Genomic DNA, 26,031 nt, shown 5'->3' on the forward strand with positions numbered 1-26,031 from the left:
ATCGAGTTATGGATGCATTTGGAAGTTTCAAATGCACTCTAGAGGCTCACGGAGTTGCTCTTGGATACGCCTCGAGCAACTCTAGCTTCTCTCTTCTCTCGTGCTCTGCGCCAAACTTCGCACGTGAAACCATAACTCGAATAAGCACGCTAACGACATGAACCATTTCTTAAGTTAAGGTTAGTGGGGATGTGATTTCAGAAGGGAATTATATTTTGACCAATTGGTGACTGGATTAAAAAATAACTTTCTTTGGTAGAACTGGTGTATGTTTACATTCGCGAGCAAAGCAATCCACCCAACTAATTTAAAATTTACATTAATTAGTGTCAACTTTCATTGTTATCTTAGAACTGCGATCCAACCACACGGCGGGGTGATTAAAACACAGAAGTCCCCGGCTCAGTCCATTGCTATAACATAGCTTCGGGCGTGAAACCAGAACTCGAATAAGCACGCTAACGACATGAACCATTTCTTAAGTTAAGGATAGTAGGGATGTGATTTTAGAAGGGAATTATATTTTGACCAATTGGTGACTGGATTAAAAAATAGCTTTCTTTGGTAGAACCGGTGTATGTTTACATTCGCGTGCAAAACAATCCACCCAACTAATTTAAAATTAACATTAATTAATTTTCATTGTTATCTTAGAAATGCAGCCAAACTTGCTGCGATCCGACCACACGACCACACGGCGGGATGATTAAAACACAGAAGTCCCCCTCAGTCCATTGCTATAACATAGCGCGCGTGCTTCTCTATCTAATTCCTAGTGGCGTGTGCAAATCAGACAAACTCGAGTTTCCTTCGTTAAGTTTTTACAAGTTTGGAGAGCACTCAAGAATTTAAAGTTACTCTCGGCTACGCCTCGACCAACTCTTATACTTCTCTCATGCTCACTCCCGCGTGCATCCATAACTCCGCACGCACGCTAAGCATTAACCAAATCTTAACTAAGGATACCTGTAGTTTTAGAAGAGAACATATTTCGAGCAATTGCTGACTGGATTGACAGATAACTTTGTTTTGTAACATATTATGTTTACATTCGCGTGCAAAACAAACCATCCATCTAACTGAAAATTTACATTAATTGTTATCATGAAATAGCCAAACTTGTAGGCGGCGTAGGCGACCACACGGCGTGCCGTGATTAAAACATACAAGTCATGCTCAGTCCATTGATATTTCATGGCTAAGACTGAAGTAATGATATTAGGGCCAAGACAGAGATCAAATGCTCAATGTGACGAGATTGATATTAAAATAGATGGCCGAATGATTAGGAGAGTTGCTCTTACTAAATCCCTGGGAATCACCATCGATGACCGACCGCGAAATATCTAGGAAAGTCTTTTCAGCTATAGGTGCCTTAAAGCCCAAACAACCCTTTATTTCTACAAACACTGCGATACAAATCTATAACCACTTAATTTTACCTCAGTTTGATTATTGCAGTCCTGTCTGGGGCGGTTTGAATGGACAGTAAAGTGACAAGTTGCAAAAATTACAAAACCTCTGTTTGGCTAAATAAGCCCAGACAAGCAGTTTAAGCGATGTTTGGTTGTTACTGCGTTATTCTTCCACACAAAACGGGGCTCACTATCATGGCAATTATCTTCAGCTAGCTGGCCCTGGAGTGAAACGGTATAAACCGTGAGTGTTATCCTGAAAATAAATTGAATTCGTAGAAAATAATGATATTCATGACACAAAAATGAAGCGCAATATCGTGCACACCAACTCTTTCCAGTTACCTCTCAGGAGTGATAAGCGAAGACAAAAGAAATTATCTAAAGAAATTAAACGAGAAGAAATTAGCATCAATGACACGCAGCACACCATAACAATTAGCTGGCGTCATCAGTGGCATTTCTTGACCAAGAAGACAGGAGTATAGTAGAACATGTACAGCTCTTTTCAACATGGCGCGCGTGCTTCCTATCCTATTCCAATTGGTGTTATCATGGTACATTTCTCAACATACCCACGGCCAGCATGCATAAATTTACGTGTAAAATTCAGACAAACTCGGGTTTTCGTTGCTTAGTTTGTACAAAGTCTCCCCTTCATGCCGGACGAAAATAGTGAAGAACTACTCGGCTTTTCTCTTGAATTAAGTCCTCTCCAACCGTACCGTGCATCAGTGGTAAATCGAAACCCAAGTTCCTGCCCTTAACTTTCACTTCAACGCTTGAGTACTTAAACATTCTGTGAGCTTGGAAACTCGTTTGTCTACATTTTCGTTTACTTTAAGCTAATTCAAAGAAGCAAATTTTCGTTGACAATTTCAAAACAAACGTTCTCGTTCAGACCATACCATTGTGGCGTGTTTGTAACCAGCCAATAAGAACCTTTGTTTTTCTCAGTACAGCGCATTGAAAGAATTTTGTAATCAATCACCGATATATAAACTGTTCTTCGCGTACTACTTTCAATTGTTGTCAATATCCTATACAGCTATTTCAATTAACGTGTTCGGATCAAAGGCTTAAAGCTTAAAGGCGTCTTCAAAGAGGCTGCCTCCCCATCCACTTGATATCTTAACATTTCTTTCGTTCAAATGGCTCGCCATCATATATCTTCACAGGACAGACGAGGCATAGCTGAGTTTGATTAACTTATTCATAACAAATCCGCAGAATCTTGAGGTCTTGTCTAATAGCTTTATACTTTGATCCGATAACGTTAATTGAAACAGCAGTACTGAAAAGAATTGGTTTATACTCATTTTAGTTCTGCGTACTCGAGCTATGGATGCATTTGGAAGTTCCGGGGGCACTCAAGAAGCTGGAGTTGCTCTTGGATACGCCTCGAGCAACTCTGCTTTCTCTTGTGCTCTCCGCCAAACTTAGCGCGTGCATCCATAACTTGGGTACGCAAGCTAACGGCATGAACCAATTTCTTAAGGACGATGCCTCCTAATAAAGAAGTATATTTGTACAGTTCATGGGTGATGACTCTGTGGGAAAAGCAGATATTATAGTATGGCCTACTGGAATCCAGAAAGAATATTGCGGGTAGCGGCGCTTTTTGTTAGAGATAATTAAGTGACAATTATTCTAAAAAGCAGTAAAATAAGAAGCAATGTATGGCGTTCTATTTTCTTTCCAAAATGAAGCTTTCTTATCTCTAAAAGAAATGCGTGGTTAACCCCCATTTTTTTTTTTTTTTTTTTTGGATACCAAGATCACTTGGTAAGTTCTGCTTTCTCCGCATATTTTAAAACCGCACAAAAATATCCCTGTATTGAGAAGGCGGCACCCATAGAAAACCCGAGTATCTCGAGGTGCGCAGAACCTATGAGCAGTAACATGTGATTTTAGAAGAGCATAATCAGCTTCGGACAAGTGTTGGTAACTGGAATGAAATATAACTTTCTTTGGTAAAAGTAACCTAACAATTGGTTTATTTTGTTAGCGTGCGTACTCGAGTTATGGATGCACGCACGAAGTTTGGTGCAGAGCACTCTAGAAGCTAGAGTTGCTTCGAGCAACTCTCGCTTCTTGAGTGCTCTCCGCCAAACTTCCCACGTGCATCCATAACTCAAGTACGCACGCTAACGAAATGAACCATATCTTAAGTTAAGGATAGTAGAGATACATGTGATTTTAGAAGAGAATTATATTTTGAGCAATTGGTGACTGGATTGGAAAATAACTTTCTTCGGTAATATAAAACCGGTGTATGTTTACATTCGCCTGCAAAACAATCCACCCAAGTACTTTAAAATTTACATTCATTCTTATGAGCCTTCACTGGTATCTTGGAAATACAGCCAAACTTGCAGGCGTAGGCGACCACACGGGGTGATTAAAGCACCATTGATATATCATTTTAATGTTGCTTCGGAGAGAATAAAGAAAAGATCTTTGAAAATTTTACCTTTAACTTTGAAAACTTGGCGAATCTAGTCTTCAATTCCGTTTGTCATTTTATTCAATGTTTGAAAATATTATCACAGCGTGATCATGCGGCTCGAAAAAGAGCGATTGCTACTGGCAACTAAAGCTAAAACGCAATAATTTGAACTTGAATGACTGTAAACGTGATCTTGTCCAATGTTAATTGTATTCCGTCGTTGATCAGCAACATAAATTCACTTTGCACTATAGTGAAATATCAGTTCGTGTTTAAGAGCTAGCTGTGCTGACTGAAGGTGAGTGCTATAACGGAAAGGGTTCCCTCAATTTATCCTCAGTAGTATTAAGAGCAACAATCTTAATTTGGATTAGCTCTTCTAAACGTACAGTCACAGTATAGCAGTGTGATGGGTGTGTGATCTTTCAAGTTTTTCTCGATTCCACACTCGCGTTTTGAGGGAGTCTCCTCATCTCGGCTTCAGATCTCCCGTCTTTTGCGAAAGCGGCTTGAAGTCTGGATCACTTTTTGCAGTCTATAGGGAATTCTCGAAGACCTGAAATTTTGGGAGAAAGATCTTACGACTAATAGTCTCCAGTGCCAGTCTCCCCAAATGTGGAATTTACCAGCCGCTTCACCTAGTTTATCAAGCTGCCATCGCCCGTTGAACACGGTCCGCTTCTTCTAGTTCCCATTTTGTTTTCGTCACTATATTCTTAAGACACACCTACAACGTCGACTGGTCAAACTCTTACCCCAGCATCAACACACTCTTTTTTATATTTATAAGCACCTTTTTATAAGAAAGTTGAGGCTGAGATTATATAGTAACTTAAATTTAAGAAAATACTAAGAACATTACCCAGGCTGAGAGTCAGTTAAGAACATTTTTATTACGACCAAATGTTTTTAAAATGAACAGTATAAATACGGATAAAATAATACAGGTAAAAATTCAGTCTTTATTGTCCAATTAACCAAATAATAGGTGTCTTGGTCACGTCCGCATAGATTTATTGAAATACTATAACCGGATAACAGCGTTCAGCCTCAGCCCCAAAATTAGACGTTCTTATAAAGTGCGGCACATCATATTCCGGCCTCGCTGCTGTCTAATATTTTATATGCTTCTATTACAGATCTAGAAAATTTGTTTCAATTTGAATACATGAAATCTTTACTCGGGTGATCATCTCCTTTTTTCACTTATGAAATGCATGTTTGACTGATCCGCTAACAGTGTTAATTATCAGTAGGGATAAATAAGCAGCATAAAATTCTTAACGGCCAAATTAACGTCTTGTTGGGATTAACTATTGTTTGTATTTGAGAACATCGGAAATACTGACAGAGTGACCAAGAAATTGTAGTTTCCAATACAAACGCATCTATATATCTTAGTTTAATTCCGCTAGACTTCTTTCACATGCCTGAAATTGTCAACGATAATTGCCCTTGCTTTCTAATAAATTGATAATGCGAGTAGTGCAGTGCCGTACCTGCTGTTCCTATCTCTGTCCTTGTTTTTCAGTTGATTCGTTGGGCCCTAAATAGAAACATAACTAAATCGGAAACTGCGATTAATATATCTGTTACCTCGGTCTAAGTACTTGGATTGGAAATTAGAACACCAAACCCAAAGCGGAGAATCGTGATCATAATTTTTGCCCAGTTTCCAATAATCGGTTGATCACGATCGGTTATGTTACGTTTTAGAGTTTTACAATTTTGCTCAATCGAGGGGAACGTTTTAAAGAACAAGATTATGGCCATCCAACCATGGATAAAATTGAAATCAACTCATTAATGGTAAAAGAAGGGTATATGGTTTCAACAACCGCACGCAGAGCAGTGGAATTTTTAAATTTTTACCGAAACCTGCGTGATCACTCACTATTTACAGAATTCAGTTGTTTCTTCAATACGCCATGAAATATTGACAGAACATTCATTGTTTTCAGTGAACTCTGATTTTACTTTGTACAAACGGATAGTTAACAATAAAAATTCATTAGTCAGGCTCTTTTCTTTTGCAGAATCTTTCACCATGAAGTTGATTTTCCTCTGCGTGATGCTCGTATTTGCCATTGATAGGGCTTACGGCGATAGCTGTGACGGTAAGATATTGAAATAAACAGAATAAATCCACAAGATTCCATTTTCGTCTATGAATGGTCGATCCTTTCTGCGGAAGGGTTTTGCATCGTTATTCAGTTCTTTTTGGGCGACATAATAAAAATATACTTCGTGCTACAGAGAGTATTGTAGTCAAGAGCTAATTCGTGCATCACATATCGCTTTAATTTTTTGCGACTGTTTTTTAGTAAATCTACAAAACCCATAAAATATCCTTCTGATGTGAGCCTTAAACAAGTATCAAAGTGTAACCTGCTTATCGCTATTCAATTTTTAATGAATGACCTTTAAACAATAATAATTTTAAGTTCTAGTTCGAAACAAGCGTAACGGATCGCTATATCTCATATATTTTCAGGCCCCGCTTATGTCAGTTTTAAGGCTGATAACGGCAAGTATCTCAGCCGTATCTACTACACCCACACTGGACAAAATAATATTGAGGCGGCAAAGTCGGCCCCGGACTACTTCACAAAGTTCATTGCCAAAAGGTGTCCTGATGGAAAGCTCACACTGCAGGCAGACAACGGAAAGTATCTCTCCAGAATCCGTCGTGGTTCTATTGATTTCATTGAGGCTGCCAAATCGAGTCCGGATGTCTTCTCCAGGTTTCAAGTCTACAATCAGCCTGATGGCACCGTCGTTCTGAAGGCAGATAACGGAAAGTATCTGAGTCGAATTCATCGCGGTGGCCGAGACAACATCGAGGCAGCTAAGAGTAGCATTGATGTGTATTGCAAATTCAAGCTTCAGTTTCAGTTGTAGAAAGAGCAAAAAATGTAACTCGGTGGATTAGATCTCTCAAAGTTGTTACACCGACGAGTTTCAGCTCAACTTGTAAGGGTTAGTTGTTAAAAAAGGTAAATAAAAGGTGAGAACATTGAGTCTTGACTACTTGAATGTCCAGATCGTTTAAGTCACTGTCTTGAGGACAAAATGAAAGCAAATGCGAACACACAAACCTAATAATAATAATAATAATAATAATAATAATAATAATAATAATAATAATAATAACAATAATAACCATTTCGAGCGGAGCTGAAAGAACGATATCCGGTGTACAGAGTGACATAGTACAACATCATAATTGATGTATTGGGCGGCTACTCGAGGGAAATCAAACAGGCGCTCAAGAAGCTAGTTGGTGATAGAAGCAACTCAGTAGCATTCAAGATGTAAAAGTCTGTCTTAAGCAGCTCCCTTCGCATCACAAAATCCGCCAAGATTTTGTACTAGACAGCTACGTTACAAAGTGAACAGGCCATATATCTTAAGATTTTCATTGCATGAATCCATTTTGACGCCTTATTGCGTAGTATCATCTTAAGAAAATATTAGAAGTTTGGATTTCGTCCAAAAGTAATTTTAGGGTTTTATAATTTGATTCAGTTTTAGAGCTTCAGTGTATATGATTTTTCTAAGTGAACATTTGGATTTAGGGATTTGATTAGAAGTTAGTGATTAGTTGTTACGATTTAGTCTTCGCGAGGTTGGCTACGGTTTGCCGCAAGTTAGGAGCAGCATATTATAGAGAGCAGCATCAAAGAGGCTGCATCAACAACAAAGACTGAAAAGAAAAACTTACGTTTGATTGAAAGTGGTTGCTAAAGGGGATAAAGGCGAGTCTAGCGGCACTCAGTTTGAGCAACTGAGTGTTCACACTAAAACTGAAAGGGTCTCTAGAAATACAACCTTCAGTAAACTCAGCGACATGGTTAGTCGATAAAAACGGTGTGAGAGAGGCCCTTTGTGAGTCAGATCAGTGAAAAAGACAAGTCTTTCTCTGTAGCATGGCAGCCATAAGTATTAAAACACGAAGAAACTTATGAAATGAATGTGAGGGTATATTTCCAGCCTGGTGCGTGAATGAATGAGAATGATATATTTTTCTAGAAAGTGACACAGGCATACGCGGAAAAAAGAAATCCGAGTGCTCCTATCAGGAGTCGAACCTGAGACCTTCCGATTGCTTGTTCGGATGCTCTACCAATGAACTACAGAAGACTCGTGGGAGCTAAGACTATTAAACTCAGGCGTAAACTAAGTTCATGGGACAAACATCCTGCATACTGCTAGGATTTGAATGTCGAACGTGTGGTACATGAAAGAAATGTGAAACATGATGCAGTGGCAGAGATGCATTCAATAACTGACATGTGACATAAGTTCATAACTTCATCCAATTCAACATCAAGTGAAAGCAGAAACTGATCAGAGCCCCCTTATAAGTTTTCTGGTAAAACTGAACAACCACTTCTTAAAACAACGTTGAAACTCTTCAGAAAAGTGGAAATTTTTACAAAATCGACACACATTACATTGGAGGCAATTAATCGATAAAGCCTTCCTTCCCCTGTAACCGATGGATTGTCTTATCTGTCGTATCAGCCCTAGCAATCAGAAGAACACGTATTCCCGTTGCTTAGTTATCCTGTCCGGCGCAAATCCACCACCTCAACCACACATTTCAGGAAGCCAATCCATGTGCTTATGTAGCCTGGGATTTTTTTTCTCGAGCTTGCGATCGTTTATTTCTGCCGTTATCTGGTCTTTGACTGTTCTTTGAACTTCAAGGCTCGCAGATACTGTGCCAGTTGCCCGTTCTATAGTTCTAATGGAGACTGCATGAGGACGAGGTTTTAAATTTTCATTAATCAGAAATTGGAGTCCATCACAATGAAGATCACATTAATTAAAAATTGGTCAGTTTACCAAGTTTGAGGTTCTGTGGTTTGATTGCAACCATGTAGAAGGCTTTCAAAAATCGAAAAGATTATAGAGCATTTGAATGGATTTGGGGGACACCATCTCAAAATTAGAGACACCTGTATGGAATTTGGGCGACCTTTTGACAGTTCACAGCCTGGTTACTACTACCGCGCAATGAAACATAACCAAACTTAGTAAACGTATTGTGATCTTTTTAACGATGGGGTTCATTTCTTGATATGCCCAATTTGAACAATGCGTTAACAAGGGCCCAGCCCCTTTATCAACTTTGGAAAGAGCAGTTGAACATAACAGGCTTGATTTCCGTGTCTTGTAAACGATCAAGCGCGCACATGGCTCCGCAGTGCTTGTATCTACATTGGAAGAACTCAGTTTCCAGTTTCCACTCGCTTTAGGCAAAGACAAAAATGATTGTCTATCTGCCCCAAGAATTAAAGGATGCCAGCTCTGTTGGGCACTTTAAACGAAACATTAGGCAGGTATCTGACTTATCGGATTCCCACACGGCAATCTTGTAAAACAGTTGGAGGCACTTTTATATATGTACATATTTTTTAAGCTAAACTGGTGATTCCCCGTGTTGCAGATAAACTAAAAGTTTAAATTACAAACAGTGACTACGTACCATATTTCAGAACCAGTCCGAGTGGAGGACTTTTCCAAACCTTGTGCTTCTTTCCCGTTTATCTCGGAGCAGTTTTATTGAATTCATTTAGGTCAGCCAAAAACCACTGCAAACCATTTCTGAATTGCAAAGCAGTGCATACTGTTGGCTTCATACGAGCGTACGTTTCTCAAACGAAAAGTCTGCTGCGAGTGCCTGGCTGTTTTTTTTTTTTTTTAGTGCAAATCTTTATTGGAAATAACAAGATTACGATTTGTAGTTTTACATTTCAGAAATACACACAGTTACACAACACTGGACACATGCACAAAAAACGTACACACAAACACAAGTTGTAACAGGCATGTTAAATATAGACTAAGTAGACTAAGTAAATAATGAATATTAAAGAGGTTGAATTATGAAAGGCCTGCAATGCGAAGTTTGAAGGCAATAAGTTGCTTATACTCATCAAAGTTGATTTGTTTTTTGTTCAGTTTTTGACAGTAAAGATAATATTTTGCAAATAACAAGCAATAATTAAATTTTTTAAGCGACATATGTGAAGACGATAACTGATCATTACCAAATTTACCAAATAGAAATTCTTCGGTGGAGGGTGAAAGGGAGGTGGCATGTTCCCTGTTGAACCATTCCATAACGTTACTGATAAAGGACTTGGAAAAGTGGCAGTCGATGAAAGTGTGACCCATCGAGTCACCTTCATTACAGTATAGACAGTCTTTGTTATTTTCAATACCAAAGTAATACAATTCCTTCTTTGTAACAATAATTCTATGTAAAAATTTATAATAGAATTCTCTAAGTTTAGGTTCCTTACAGATTAGCTTCAATTTACTAAAATAGCAAGGCGAACTCAAATTCATCGACTGAATTTCGTGTTCCCATTTCCTTGAACCAGTAGCCTTAGTTAGAAATTTTTTTTTAATAAGCCAATAGAAATCTTTGCTTTTCACCTTGAGTAAGTTTATTGAAACAGTTGGCGACAGAGAGAATAGAAAGTTGTCCTTTTCGAATTTGCGTTTGTTAAGCGAGGTCTGACTTGCCTTTTCTCGCAGATGTTTCGGAATTGCTGCAAGGACTTGAAAATATCGAAGAAAATTGCACTTAAGGTGACGGTATTTTTGGAGGAATTCCTGATAGGAAAGAAATTTCCCCTCATCATTTAAAACATCCCGGATAGAGAATATACCATTAACGGATGCCATTCGTTGTAATAAAATGGCTTCCCGTTTATTAAGATTTCTCTATTATTAAATAGCACTAAATCTTGCTCTTGGTAATATCCATACAACTGTTTTAACTCCAACATGTGGATTAGGATTTCTTTATAAAAAAGTGGAAGGTCAATCTGCGGAGCTGTTACTAAAGTCTCTCATCACAGGCTCACACGCCTATCGTGCTTGACTATCCACGCCTTCGGCGCTTCGGGCCTCGTGAGTTCAAGTTTTCGGGCAATCACCTGTTCATCGTAATTTCAGTAGGGAAAACGACTGTCTTGCAGTCTGCGTATTGCGACGGCAATGGAAAATACGAGCTGTCAGGGTGCTAGGGTCTGTGAGATAGACGGGCATGTAAAAATGAGTTTCAAGAGGAAAAACGGCTGTTTTGTGTTCTACTTATCGAGAATCAGTGGAACTGAATAGGAGCTGCCGGGTGCTGGGGTCTACGGGAAATGCGTCATGGGAAAACATACCGTCGGGATCTCTCGACAAGACGTTTTTTACAGTACAGTCTAAACACATTTAGGGTATGTTTTGGAAACATTGTAATTGAAATTTTATATTATATTAATTAACACGGCTCACATGAAGACTTTTTTTCTTGTACATGTAAACGATTTTGATACCGTGTTTTAATAAAGATGATGATGATGATGATGATGATGATGATGATGATGATGATGATGACGGTCTATCGTCAAAGTATCACAGGCCCCGACCGCTTGAGAGAGAAGCATATCATTCACGGACAGTTATCGGACCGAATTTTACTTTCACGGTCTGAACAGACCGTATGGATCGTATAACTTTCACTGGCTCTGACGATTAAAGAGATGGATGTCATTGAAGGACCGTATGCGTACTGACTACTTCTTTGCCTGTCTGTACAGACAGTACAGACTGTAAAGTTGTTTTAACAGACCTCATCAGTTAATGTATATTGGACATGACCCTCTTAGCCAGCTCTGCTGAATTTTCTCAGTGCATTTTTCCCAAATCACGGTGAATATCCTTAAATTGCTTGACAAATTTGGATTACACTGCTGGGAATTGTACTTACTGACTTATCGTCATCATTATTTCAGTACACGCTAGAGGACAGGGCTTGCCGAATACAACAAAAACTGCATGACAGATGTCAGCCGTGTACATGCACACACACACACACACACACACACACACACACACACACACACACACACACACACACACACACACACACAGACACACACACACAGCCGGAAACAATCCAAGTTCCAGTCACCCCTTAAGATTAGTGTAAACACTCAAGGGTAAGATTTACAAAAATTTTCCTTTTTCGCTCTTTGGCCTAAGAGAAGGTATTAGTATAGGACAGGAGCCGAAGTAATGGGCTCCTGTATAGGACTGAATTTATCGCACGAGCTCGATTCAGTGCAATTCGAAACTCTTGCAAAATTTCCGAAAGGTGGATAGTCCTGCCGATGACAGACCTATTAAAATATTTTAGAGTTATCCAAGGTAGTCCGTTACATAAGCCTTATTGGTTTTCTTGGGCTACCTTGCCTCGTTAATGTTTAATTTGTTAATGTTCTATTTGTGTGTGCGAGGCAGTCAATGAACTGACTGACTCTTCACACCTGCCCAACGGTTAGCTATTGTTGGGGAATTGGAGGTGTCTTGTGCGATCGAATAGAGTGGCAAACAAATATTGGGTAGATCAAGGGGGAAAAAGCTTAGGAAATGTGAAAAAGCCAAGCATCGCCCTAACATTAAACAAATCTCTCGATCGTTCACGTTGTTTTCTACAACGAAAGTCGACTCAGCTGGAACATTTACCCCATGGAATTTCCCGACGATCCCCGGGTACGTCTAACGTTAACTACCCAGGTAAATTAAACACCTCGCTATTTTTCCTACGGAAATTATACTGGGGAAATCGTATTTACCTAGGGTGGTGTAACTACGGCTATTGTTGGGGTTCGGATGCCTCATATGTGTAGTTCAATTTGGAGCGAATAAGCACCTGGTAAAGGGTTAGCTTTGATTAGGAAAATGAATGCCTTATGGGCCGCGTTAGGATAAGCTCCGTTGGGGGGGGGGGGGGGGCGTGAACACATTCCCTGGGGTTCCCTGTTGTTTTGGGGATTTGACATCTAATTGCAAGGAAATGTGGTCCACACAAGGTAAAGAAACAACTACTTGACCTCGGTGGAATTCGAACCCACATTCCCCGGTTTGGATCACTGATGCTCTACCGACTGAGCAGCAAGTCCATCACAAGATGCGCAGAAACGTATGCGCTGTAGCAAAAGGGGCCACCGTCCTAAAGGCACGCAAGAAAGACAGCGGAGCGTAAGTAAGGAATCGTTGGCTTTACTGGGAAAATCTTAAGGAAAGCGCTTTATAACCAAAATTTGTAGAAACATCAATGTCAGCTGAGCTTCCACCGACCACGAGAACCTAAAGAGAACGGAAACAAAACAAACCTTTCAGTTATTAAACTAATCGATCTGTAGGGACAGCGAAGCCATTCTTTTGTTTAGTCATTTTAAACTTGCCTTATTCGTTGGAGATTTATCGTTAACTTGAATGGCAAAAACTGAGTTAGGAGTGCAAGGTACTCGAGATTTGGGATCACCGTTTATCTGCCAGTGAAAGACAGTTGGCTCTGAGCCAGCCGAGAGGATCTAGAGCCAAAAACACAAAATACAACGGTTAATATTTAGAGGTTTCTAGGTTCTCAGGGAAGTGTGGAAAGTAATTCGCATGTAAAGGAACTGTCAAGAACATACATGAATTCCATTTTATAACTTACAAGGTCATCATGAAAGAGGGCTGCTTGCTGTGTCGAGGATGTGTTTAAAACACTTGTACAAGCCATGGACCGCAAATGCCACACTGAAAGTGATGGACCTCCACCACACACCTTTAAGATCGAAAAAGCAATTTTCAAGGTTACACTAAACGTTTTTGACCGGTGTTTGGTACATGTAAATAAACGTGATCCTCTCTGCAAACGCTTAAAGAACGAGTCATACATGGATGCATAGCCTGCTTGTTTTGGTTGTGGTGCTGGTTGTAGTTTGGATTTGTTGAAATTCTTGCTGTTTTGGCGGTTAATTTCTCCGCTTGAAAATTGGTGCTAATGTCCTCTTTTTTCACTATACCGGACCGACTACCACTCTTACGGTCTGTACAGACCGTATAGATCGTACAACTTTCACTGGCCCTGACGATTAAAGAGATGCATGTCATTAACGGACCGTATATGGATTGTCTACTGCTTTGAGTTGCCTATCTGTAGTACAAACCATACAGAATGTAAAGTTGTTTGAACAGACCTTATCAGTTTGTGAATATTGGACATGCGCGTGACAGGTCACTTACAAGCCAGTCTCCTGTCTCATCAACAGTGACACACCCTATCCAAGAGCCTAACTGGGGTCTACGAATGTCCTGAGAGTTTTGAAACACAAACACGTTAGCATGCATGTAAAACGTATTTAAACGGCTTGGCTTAGTGGCCCATAGATAAGAGGATTAGTTAAAAAAAAAAACTTGTACTGTTACGTTGGTAGGGGAGTGGGAATGAATATTTAACAATTATTCCATGAGCGCGCGTTGGATATGAGATGGTAAATAGCCAACGAGGCGCGAAGCGCCGAGACGGCTATAACTAATCTCATATCCAACAAGCGCGAATGGAATAATTGTTTTATTAAATTCTCCGCGTTTGGACATTGCTGTTGAAGTTTACTGAATTTTTATAGTTTAAGAAAAAATTTCTTTCAAATTTAAACGACCGGATGTTGAGGCAACCTCCGACCAAAGCGCGCGAAACCTAATGATCACATGACACACGAAGCGCTTTGCAAACGGAGTTGAATGAAAAATCGAAAGCGAAGAAAATCGGACACAGTCGGACATCTCAAATTCAAGAAACGTTTAAATGTACGAATTATAACCTTTCTGAGACTAGCATTCAAGTGCTTTTGAAGTTCCAGCTCAACGAGAAGCGTAATTGTTGTGCACGTTTGAGCAAATGTTCTGCTGCGTGATGCCGAGCGAAGGAAGAGATCAGGGCAAGGACGGCGGTTTTTTCATTGTGAATTGAATTCCTCGCGGACGATTTAAAACACTTCAGGCAAGTCCAAGTGTACGAGGTACAACCTCACTGAGACAAGCATTCAGTGCACGTTTTTAAACTTCAAGCTTATTTGAGAAGCGTAAGAGCTGTGCACATTAGTGCAAATATTTTGCTGAGTGGTGCCGAGCGACGGAAACGAACATTATGGCCGCCGCTCGTACGGATTTCATAGATGAACCATCTGAAGTCCTCGTAAATTCGTAAAAACATAAAGACAGGCATGGAGCTCTTCCTGAGAAATTTCTTCGATTGGCTTTAACCTCTTACCGCCAGGATTTGCAAGCCATCCTGAAATTTTTGAAGGTAACCGGTTGTTATTGTTGTTGTTATGTGATCTAAAAAATCGTAAAATCTTGCAATTTTGAAGATTTTAAAGGAAACTTCAGAGATACGTACCATTAAATAGTGTCATACCGAACTTTGTGGCTTTTATTGTTGTTATACTGAGATGGCATTGTTTGGTATTTCTTTCTTTTCCTTTTTTTTTTCTACATTTTTTCGAAGAAACTTTAGCTTCCCGCCGAAAAAAAAATTTAGCTTAGCGACACCTGGGGCTTTCGTTTTCCATATAAGGTCAAACTACGGTATATGAGCTGATAACCGAGATTTAGTGAACCAATCAGAACTCTAGGAAATGCAATATCCGAGGCTGAGAATTTAATAATTGGTTTTATCAAGGGAGTTGATGAGGTAGCTTGGCCACCGTAAAGAGATTTGAGAGCTGACGTTTGGACCGTTAACCCTTCGTCAGAGCGGCCTATGTACCCAAAGCGTTTCTCATGCATGGCCACATGGAAACTTAAAGGAGAAGTATCACGCAAATTTGCTGTCATTTCAAAACCCAAAAATGTTTGTCTGTCAGCAGAAACAAAAAAAATATTGTCAAGTTTGTTATCAATTATCACCACAGTGCAATTAAACTGTAGATTAGTGCCTCTGGCCAGAGACAGAGTAGGCCGGTATGGATTGAAACTTGAAAAATGTTAGGCTAATGTTTTTCGAGTTCTCGCATTTTGTTTCCAAAATGCGCTAAAACAGATCATGAGTTGTTCCTTTCAAGAATTGAGTTGATTTCTTTCCTCTCGTCATTCTAGAATTATTTGGCAGCTGATTGAAGGTCTTATTTCATCATTTTTACAAAAAGATACCAAAAACCCCATGATACTTCCCCTTTAAGGGCGCTTACCATTTGCCAGAACTTGCCGCTCCCAGACCAGTCAGTTCATAAACGGAATGCACCAATTTGAAAGATGAGTTTTATCATAGTCTTTCGAATTTCTTCAAAATAGCGCGTACCATTTTCGGAGTGATTATTTTTAAGATTTTGCAGCACCATCCCTTCAAAATAGCGCATTCGATTTGGAATGGTCGGTCTCGCCGGCCAGTTCTGGTAAATAGAAAGCACTCTTAGTGTCTGGTATTTTCTTACATTGGTTCTCGTATACAGTATTGTTCTTTGCCGGACAACTGCTCCATAGAAGTTACACAAGAGAAAACTCTCTGGGACCTGAGGTAAGTCACGCACAGGTCCACTGAAGGTGAATTCAACATCGTGAAACGACAATTAAAATATGACCAGGCTATAACAGGGAAAATGAAGAAGATGGACTACAGGCCTGACTTCACTTGCCAATTTTAGTATCAATTTCTATTGTTATTACGTTCTAATGTTTCAGGCAGTATGTACCTCATTCTTGCTTGGTTGTATCATGTCAGTCATTGATCCCTTCATTCTATAATCTGAAAATTATATAACACAAGTATAGAAGTACTTAGCGGTGCTAACAAATTAATTTATCGTGCTTTTAAAAATCAAAATACTGTAATTATTTCAGGGCCTGCACAGACGAGGCAAACTGTTATCGATAACTTTTTAGTTTTCAATAACAACAAAACAACAAAAAGTTATCGATGATAAAACATCTCATGTGTGAATCAAGTTATCAAAAGCAATGGTGAAAATATTAAAAGTCGTCAACAACAAAGGAGTTTTCCTTTTCAAAAGAAAAAAGTTCTTAAGTTTTTTAAAAGAAATGCGGCAGTTATGTAATCGACAACTCACATTCATCCGTCTGTGAGTAAGTCATCGATTACTACAGTCTATATTTGTAGCGGACGCCACTTTCTGCACGATGTACACATGCGCATTACAAGTAAGTTTCTAGGCCCCCTCAAAACATACAGGTTATAGACAACTACACTTTTCGTTTGGGGAAATGAATTGCTGAAAACTAACAGTTGTCGATTGAAAATGGTCTCGATAACAATTTGCCTTGTTAGTAGAGGCCCTTAAAGTTGCTTTAATACCCCACAATCTCACAGTGCCGTCTTCTGCTCCACTCACACATTGACTATGCTTTGGTCTGAGGCAAAGACACTGAACGTAATCCGTATGACCAGCAAGTGTACCCTAGAATGAACAAGACAATAATATTTTATATCATTATCATTATCATTGCCAGCGGGAGGCATTGTGGCCTAGTAGTTAGGTAGTCGGATTGGTAATCATTGAAATACAGTGAAAAGGAAGGGCCATGGTGCTTTACCTTGCATGCTCCTGATTCCAGGTCCCACATATAGATATTATTATCTCCACAACCTGAAAATAAAGTGTCCTCCTGTTTCAAGGAGAGCAATATGTTTTAGATTTAACACAGAATTCAGTTAATCAATAACGTAATATGCAGAACCTGTAATTAAAACGTTTCACTTCATAAAGAGCTTTAGCCTGCAGAAAATATAGTGTCTCTGTGTCCAGTGGACAATCTATTTTTCAGAAATTCTTTTAAAGTTCACATGCTCTTTTAGTACTTCATTGAAGCTTGTTCCCTTCAGCTACACCTCAGTAAATTATTTAAATGCATATTAATTCACCTGGCTCCAAGTCTCCACTTCAAATCTTCAAGTGCAACCATTCAAATGAAAGCTATTGAACAGCCTAGCTTTTCTTGTGTTATTGTTTACGGAGTTGTACAAGATACATCACATTTTTTTTTTTAAATTTTTGAGTCTGTGAACAAGCTCCTAAAGTAAGACCATCATTCAAATGCATATTATTGAGCTGTATCCCTCTGTGATGTTGTTTATTATATTGTTTATCATGTTTGCAACTGCGATGAAATCCATAAGTGTAACCATTGGGGGAGCAAGGATGGCACAGTGGTGAGAGCACTTGCCTCCCACCAATGTGGCCCAGGTTCGATTCCCGGACTCAAAGTCATATGTGGCTTGAGTTTGTTGTTGGTTCTCGTCCTTGCTCTGAGGGTTTTTCTCCCGGTTCTCCGGTTTTCCTCCCTTCACAAAAACCAACATTTCCAAATTCCAATTCGATCTGGAATCCGAGGGCCACAGGTTTGTCAGTCGTCAGACTGTTAAGTGTCACCCTCGTTAAACAAAGTTGATTTATATATTTAATATTAAAAAAAAAAAAGCTGCAGTGTACTGAGCAGTACCATATTGTAATTCTTTGTCTTACAGTTTGCACCCACATGAACATGTGGCCACTGATTTGACAGCTGTTGAACAAACTCTGGGCACAGTTTGTTGGCCCACACTAATATACATACTGAGAAAAATTACAGAGGGCTTATTGATCACTAGCAAAACTGACATTAGGCAGCCGGCAGTCATGGCTCATTACTGTTACTGATCTACAAACCTGGTTGGCAAATACCAAAGCATTAGTTTCAGGTACATCCAAGGAATTCCTTAAAGAAACAATAAAATAAATATGTATTAGCACGAAGTGATGGTGCTAATAGGAAGAAAAAGGGTGGAAACCGGAGTAAAAGGGCAAGGAACTCGAATAAAGGATTTGGAACAGAGAGAGAAGGGGTGAGAAATGGGAGAGAAGGGGTAGGAACTGAACAAAGAGGGGTGGGAACTAGAAGGGAAGAGTAGGAACAGAGAAAAACAGGTTAAAAACTGGGAGAAACAGGTTTGCATACTGGGTTAGGATGGGATGGGAATGGTAATAGAAGTGGATGGTGCTGGAGATAGAAGGGAATGTGGATGGCTAAAAGAGGGAGCAAACTGGGTAGGACTTTGGAGACAACAGTGTGGGCTGGTGGGGGGAGGGTGGCATAAGTTAGATGACAGGGTGGGAACTGGAATAAAAGGAGTAGGAATTGGAAAAGAATTGGGTGAAAGCTGGGAGAGAAGGGGAAGAGAAGGGGTGGGAACAGAAAACAAGTGGGTTGGTACTGGAAGAGATAAGATTGGGAATTGGGAAGAAGGGAATGGACACTGAGATACAAGTGGGAGAGGAGAAAAGTGGACAAGAAGAGGGTGAGAAGGTTCTGAAAAGGAGGGAAGGGAACACAGAGAGATGATGGTGAACTGAGCAAGACAGGATAAAAACTGGGAGAGAAGGGGATGGGAATTGGGAAGTATTGTCAAACATTGCAATAATTTACTTATCTATGAGTTTCCATCAGTAGCTGGTATACTGGATATTTGTCACATTAACCTCATTTAATGGCCTAGTGCCCACGAGTCTCCAGTAGCTCATTGGTAGTGCATCCAAACTAAAAATTGGAAGGTCACAGGTTTGACTGCTGTTTGGAGAACTCAGATTTTCTTTTTAACGAGTATACCTGAGTCACTGACTAAAAAGTTCATTCACATGTATCCTACTTTGCAATGATTCACAATATTATGTAGGCGGAATGAAAAGTACAAAGAAACAGGCAAAGGAAGAGAGAGGAAGTGGAATATTAAGTTTATTATTTCTATAATCTTACATGTATGTACATTTACCTAGCAGGAGGTTGTAATGTCCACGCTGGTGATGGACACTGATCAAGAAAAAGAAAAAACCAATTAGTAGTCAACAATAAAATTAATTTGCAACTTAAAATAATTTAATTTCGGCTAAGATGATTTTGCAAGACACATTGGTTACATGTGCATGTAGGTTGTGGGACTCATGTGATTATTACAGTCACAAATCAAGTTTGCGAGAATGACTCACTGTGTGGAAGCAAGTGTGGAAGCAACCTGATTGCTCCTGTTTTCAACTACATGTACTTTTTCAAGATCTTTCAACATGTACATGTGTATTAAAATTGAATTAAATTAACCCTTAAGACGTAACCCTTAGGAGATTTAATGTATTATTACAGAAATTACATTAATGGACAATCAGATAATGCATTTACTGAAGCCATATAGGTTACCTGAGAATTAACTTTAAATATTTTCCAGTTACACAAATAATTTGTATTAATCAATTATTTATTTTATGAAACAATAGACATAAAATTATAAATCAAAAGGTCTTTAAAATAAAAAAATGTTTTTCTCCAAGATATTTAAATATACACGCTGACTTTTGAAAACAAAATATGGTCCAAACCTCTGCTTTATCAAGAATTTCATCCCATCGCCATCCATTAATTTCAGATGATCCTCCACTACAAGCAAATCAAAAGAATTCAACAAATATTGTTGAAACAACAGGAGAACAATGTGCTGGATAAACTCTTTTAAAAAATTAATAGGGCATTATTTTGTCATTAATAAACTTTGTAAAGGAACAGTAAAGCCAGTCAAATTGGCAAATGTCTTAACCATATATTTAACTATCATATGCAAGCTTCCCTGTTGATTTTAATAAATACTTTGACTATACCTGATAAGAAACTTGTCAGTTGATATGAGGCTGTAAATTGGACCACTATGCCCTGAAACAAGAAATTATCATGACTGTGGCCTTAACCAGTTGCATCAGGACCCTATCACCAATCTCTCCCTTACAAAATCAATCATCAGTTTGCACCTCCAATACAGCAGTTGACATAGAAAAATCTATTATCTATACATGCAGAGAGCCTAACAACAGCTACATGTACATTTGAACTCAGGGTTGTCAAAAAGTTTTGAAGTAGATGGAGATAAACAGAAAGTAGATGGCACTGGGTGTCGGAGACACCCCCACAGGCGAAGGGTGTGGGGGCCGCCTAGGCCCCCAGCGGGGTACAGGGGCAGCACCCCGTTGGGGGCCCAGGGGGGCGAAGCCCCCGGGAGCAAAATGGATTTGGTGTTTTCACACTTGCTAAATCTGCCTTTCCTGAGAGCAATTAATTCTAATAGTCTTTTTTCATAAAAGAAAATCATTTAACAGTCACTTATTTTACCTCTTTATTCAAATGGCTTTTAAAAGTGTTTTCATCCCTTTGCTTATAATTTCAATCATATTATATTCCCTACACCTAGTAGTTTGATAGTTAATTTGATAGTTAGTTTTCACATGTATCATACTCTAAAATACTAAGAAGGAAAATGAAATAATAAGTTCCTGATGCTCGGGAAGTTTACTAACAATATTTCTGTGAAAAGAAATCATTATGATAGTGTAAAGGAATTACAAGGCTCAGTTTCATATTCTGTCAAAAGTCATCATCAGTTCCATAGTCACTTTCAATTGCTGAATCATAATCAGGCTCTGGAAGGCCTATTGCACTGGCAACAACTGCTGCTTCTTCTTCTGCACCACCCTCTTCATTCTCATTTAGGCATTCATCTGGTATGGTACCTTCTGTTACTTCACCATCATTTTGTGATTGAGTTTCCACGCTTAATTGTGACTGACAAGGCTCTAAAGGCAACAAGAAAATGTTCATTAATCAAAACAAAACAGGAAGAACTAAAGAATTAAAACGTTCACCGCTGTTTTGACAACACTCAGACATAAAGTGTATACCTGTCTGTTCTTTACGTTGAGGCTGCTGAATTTCAACATCATCAGAGTCAACCTGATCGGTTCCTTTTCTAGACTCTTGGGTCTCTCCTTGGAGTACACACCAATAAAATGTTAGTGTCACGTAAAATCGCGGGAAAAATTAAAGCTCCGAATCACTTGAAAAAAAATTTGCAGGTCATCGAGAAAAGCTATTCTACGCTAGTTTAGGAACAATGAACTTACCTTCATTTCTTGATCTTTTGCTGAAAAAGTTAACTAAAGAGGATTGTCGCTTAGACATTATGCGAGTCCAGCAGCGAGACTTGATTAAAATATTTTTAACTTTCCGCGTGGTAATCAGTTGTGTAAGAGTAATTTAACACCTTGTCGGCTGTTAAAACATCGCGTCATCGCCACGTGCAAAAATGTAACTTCGCGCGCAGGATGTTACCTCAAATCAAATAGGTCGTCATAAAGAAGCATTAAAGAGGATTTTGTCACGAATACCGATGTAAAGAAATTTACCTTTTGCTGAAAATAGCCTTACCGTAGTTTTAAGTAAACTATAAAGGCAGCCCATTTCAAATAGTCTTGCGAAACGAGTTCGCAAAATAGTGATTCGTGAAAGCACAATCAAGGCGCTAATTCAATTAGATTACAAGCAGAAACTCTTGCCAAATAAAGCTAATACTGAAACCCGGATAACTTTGATCGGAAATTGTATCTGTTAACTTGACGTTTGTTGAAAAATAAAGTGACTGCTAACCCGTACAATATTCATTTTATGGTTCATTATCTTCATTTAGCCACCGCAGAAGCAAAATGGAATGTAAACAAATTGCGTGCATCTATTTTTGGTATGATATCGTATGACAGACAAACGCGTGGGAACAAACGGATGTACAGCAGATTGCAATTTGCCATCGTTTTTTTTTTTTCTCTTTATTATTATTATTATTTTTTTTTTTTTTCACTTTTTCTTGACAATTTGTAGCCGGCGAAAACCTCAGACTAGCCGGCGATATCGCCGGTCGCCGGCGCTTTTTGACAACCCTTCGTACTCTTCTACACAGCTGTTATTAGGGTCGTCAAGCAGTGGGAAGAAGCACTGCATGACGACCCTAATAACAGCTGCATAGAAGACTGGACAACAGCCACCTGCTCTCCCTAAAACAATCTGAGGACAACATCTGTGTTGCTGCCATTGATAATCACATTCACAGGCCAAGTGATTATTCCTAGCATTGTATGTATAACAATCTGATTGTTTCCTAAAAGTTGTTATTAATAACACTACAGTATCTACATGTACTGTTATTGAATAATGAGCAGTTCCAAAGAACAGCCTTACTCCACCTTCCCTACACCCTCTAAAATCCTAGAAGGGTGGAAGACCCTCAAAGGGCCAAAAATGTAAAGGAGAATAAGAAGCTATTGAATTAAAATTTCCAGAGGGGTCTTACAAAAAATGCTCACCTTGGAAAAATATTATTGGCCTTTTTTTGTCTGAAGAGGCATCTGGGGCCAAAGCAGAGACAATGCTGAAAACAGAACATAATGATATAACAATGTAGGCAATTTATGTCGCACAATAGAATATGTGCCATTAATTTTTTGATACAGTGTCATTAATGAGCATAGATCATAAACCTCCTGGTCTACATGTATGTGCCATCAGGGATGAAGACTGATAATAACGATGATGACAATGATGATGAATTTAATAACCATACCCACAAACCAATTCGAACAAACAAGCAAAATGATTAGCAATGCATAACGGTGCTTCTTTTTTCATTTCTTTAGAAAGTACTTAGATTTGTGCCCACAGATGTGAATTAAAAGCAACAAAATTTAATTATAATACATTTGCTGACATGCCAGAATCCCATTCAAGGTAAACAAAATACATTCAGCAACAGGGAGTTGAAGATAGCCAGAAAATTCATTGCTGGTCATATGTAAATGCTCAGTATGGTCCTACACTGTCAGGAAATGAGGCAATGGGGTTTAGGTCAGGATGGTGAAACTGTTTAGACAAGCAGTTTTCATTTTACACACATCTGGGTTGGATTCTTCAGTTTCGATTAGGTTACTGTTGAGAAGCAGAATAATTTAATGTTGACATTAAAACATGGGTTGTCTTTCACTGTTTTCCTTTAAAAAGGCAGTTCATAATAGTCACAAGACAACATCCAATGGGACAACATGCTTATAAATGGAAATTGAAAGCGATGTTTACAATAATTATGCGAATAAATTTAACCATTATCAATTAAATATCCGTCTCTAAGACGCTGAATGCAAAACAATTGTCCCTATAAACATGTATCGACGGTCTCGCAAATTTGCAGTCACGTGAATGTAAGGCAGCTTACCTGAAAACAGCAATCTGTCCAAAGTTATTGCACGCTGCCAGATAGTGACCACACGGAGAAAATGCCAAAGCAAACACCGTTGTATGAAGTGCAAGACGCCTTTTATAGATCTGATCCTAGAAAGTATCATTAGGACAATTCTGTCAAGCTAACTACGATTTCTAGAACTAAGAAAGACAAGAAACAGTGTTTTCTACCTGATGCTCTTCCGCCATTTTTCTTTTTACCGCTTTATGGAAAACCGCTGAACAAAATATTGCTGACTTAGAAAATTATCTTCGTTCCCAGATCTTTTCCCTTGCAAATGAAGAGGTGAAAGCCCTGGGGACGAGATTGGTGAGGAGGATTTTTTTTTCTTTGATTCATTTTTCTTTTCTTTCTTTCTCTCTTTGATTTTTTGTTGTTGTTGTTGTTGTTGTTGTTGTTGTTGTTGTTGTTGTTTTGGCTGGGAGGGGGAGGGGTTCACTTCATTTTCGAGACGAACGAAACAGTTGTCAAATTTGAAGCAAGTTGTTTTCATCTTGTACAGTATGATGATGAGTTTCGACTCCTTGCCGAATAAAAGAACTCGCTGATCATCTATCATTTTTGATACGATTTGTATACATCTTAAAGGGGCAGTGTCACCTGTTTTTTTGCCACTTTTGAATAACCAAAAATCATATTTGCATTGATGGAAATGTTAATATAATGGTCCAGTTTTGTTATAACAACAACCCTACAAGTGCAGTGAAGCTGTTATTAATTATATTTGGCTGTGGATGGCTCGGATACGCTGGCAAACGATTGCAACTTGAAAAAATTAGCCATTTTTTTGAGGTTTGTCCTGTGTGAAAAGGTCACTGGCTGGAAGACGTTTGTAAATGGCACTTTCTTTGTCTAAAAAGCTCTAAGAGAGCGTGTTGTTGTGTTCGAACGCTGGAAAAGGTTTCTGCCATTTACAAACACCTTCACACCCACTGAGTGACCTTTTAAACTTACCAGATATCTTGGTCCTGTGTATTTGCCTGGGAAGAAATCGCTAAAACTACTGAATCATGATTTGCTCTTCCTTGAAGAATATACTGAACATTTCAGTCCTCCCGCTACTCGAAGAACATGCAATTTCATCACGGTAGACAAAAAGCACGATATTTTCTCAAATATTTTAGCAGTTTGGACGAAATACAGAAAAATATCCGTTACAGTGAACTCTGACGTGCACTAAAATCCGCCCTTATAGTTGGCGTTTATACACCACCAACAACAGGAACAACCATTTATTTTTCCCAAAACTGCAAAAGGTTTTAAATAAATCATGAAAAAGCCTTTTCAGTTTAGCAAAGCAACTCACTTTGAGTTGCTAGCGCTAAAACGAACGAATAAAATTACATAAATTTTAAATAAGCGGATTTGTTTCAGTTTGTTTACTCGTTTCATTTATTTTTAACTGAGTCAGTTCCAAGATGCATGACCTTTAGGCTTTTAATCTGTTTCCTCCGGCTTGATATCAACTGAAGTCAAGGGCCGGGGTAAATTGCCTTCGTACAATTTCCATTCTTACCAGAAACTTCTTAGTTCTAAAAAAATTAATTGATAAAAGTCGCCGTGGTAAGTTGAAGAATAAAAGACCCTATTTACTGAAGTGCGATGCGAGGTTTTTAGCGTTGCCAAACGTTTTTAGGTGTCCGAAAATATTACAGTGTTACTGAACACATGCAGATTAAATGTTTTAACTACATGTATGGTATCTTAGGAAAGGTTCTTGGTTCATTGGTATGTAACAATTGAACTGCATTTTGGTTTAGTTCATTGACATACAAAAAGTGACTTTTTTAGTCAGCGATAAACGTGTGGTTTCAAGCCTTTATTTTAAAATGAGTGGCCAAACTACCTCATCAACTCTGGTGATAAAACCAAACATTCGTTTCTGTTCCCCACCGTCGCAGCACCACAGTTTCTAACCCCTTTATCCATATATCTTGGCCAGTTTTTCAGTCTGACACAGTTTTGACAATAATCAGGTGTTTGTTGCAGAAAACAAGTCATCAATTTTACTTCAGTTGGCACCTATTTGAACAACGAAAGTTTAATTTACGCAATTTGCTTTGGGTGATCGTCAGCGATATTGCGTTTTTTGTCCTTCAGAACTCTTCCGTGACCGTGGCAACCATTGCGATCTTTTTGAATGTCTTTAATGCCCTTGAGGTCTTATGCATATGCCTATCTTCATCAACTGTTTTATCTACGCTTTCAACTTTGATTTTGAAATTTTGATTTTT

The 26,031-nt window shown here is 38.8% G+C and overlaps 2 protein-coding genes across 2 annotated transcripts; one reads left to right on the top strand and one right to left on the bottom strand.

Moving 5' to 3' along the window:
* Positions 1-4,160: 4,160 nt before the first annotated feature.
* On the top strand, positions 4,161-6,884 carry LOC146458383 (uncharacterized). The gene is made up of 3 exons (XM_085090793.1): positions 4,161-4,249; positions 5,901-5,981; positions 6,359-6,884. Exons 2-3 carry the CDS (start codon positions 5,912-5,914, stop codon positions 6,763-6,765), a joined length of 477 nt encoding a protein of 158 aa, XP_084946919.1. The 5' UTR covers positions 4,161-4,249; positions 5,901-5,911; the 3' UTR covers positions 6,766-6,884.
* Positions 6,885-12,438: 5,554 nt separating this feature from the next.
* Positions 12,439-24,057, bottom strand: LOC146458384 (THO complex subunit 6 homolog). Its single transcript, XM_085090792.1, has 14 exons — positions 23,968-24,057; positions 23,771-23,886; positions 22,869-22,933; positions 20,343-20,394; positions 20,067-20,124; positions 19,469-19,506; positions 18,369-18,417; positions 17,257-17,328; positions 17,018-17,120; positions 16,398-16,450; positions 13,951-14,019; positions 13,379-13,489; positions 13,122-13,250; positions 12,439-13,023 (listed from the first exon to the last, which is right to left on the bottom strand). Exons 1-14 carry the CDS (start codon positions 23,983-23,985, stop codon positions 12,937-12,939), a joined length of 1,020 nt encoding a protein of 339 aa, XP_084946918.1. The 5' UTR covers positions 23,986-24,057; the 3' UTR covers positions 12,439-12,936.
* Between the last annotated feature and the right edge of the window lie 1,974 nt (positions 24,058-26,031).

This window comes from Pavona decussata, unplaced genomic scaffold (genome assembly GCF_977016875.1).
Source record: "Pavona decussata unplaced genomic scaffold, jaPavDecu1.1 SCAFFOLD_233, whole genome shotgun sequence".
Taxonomy (NCBI): domain Eukaryota; kingdom Metazoa; phylum Cnidaria; class Anthozoa; order Scleractinia; family Agariciidae; genus Pavona; species Pavona decussata.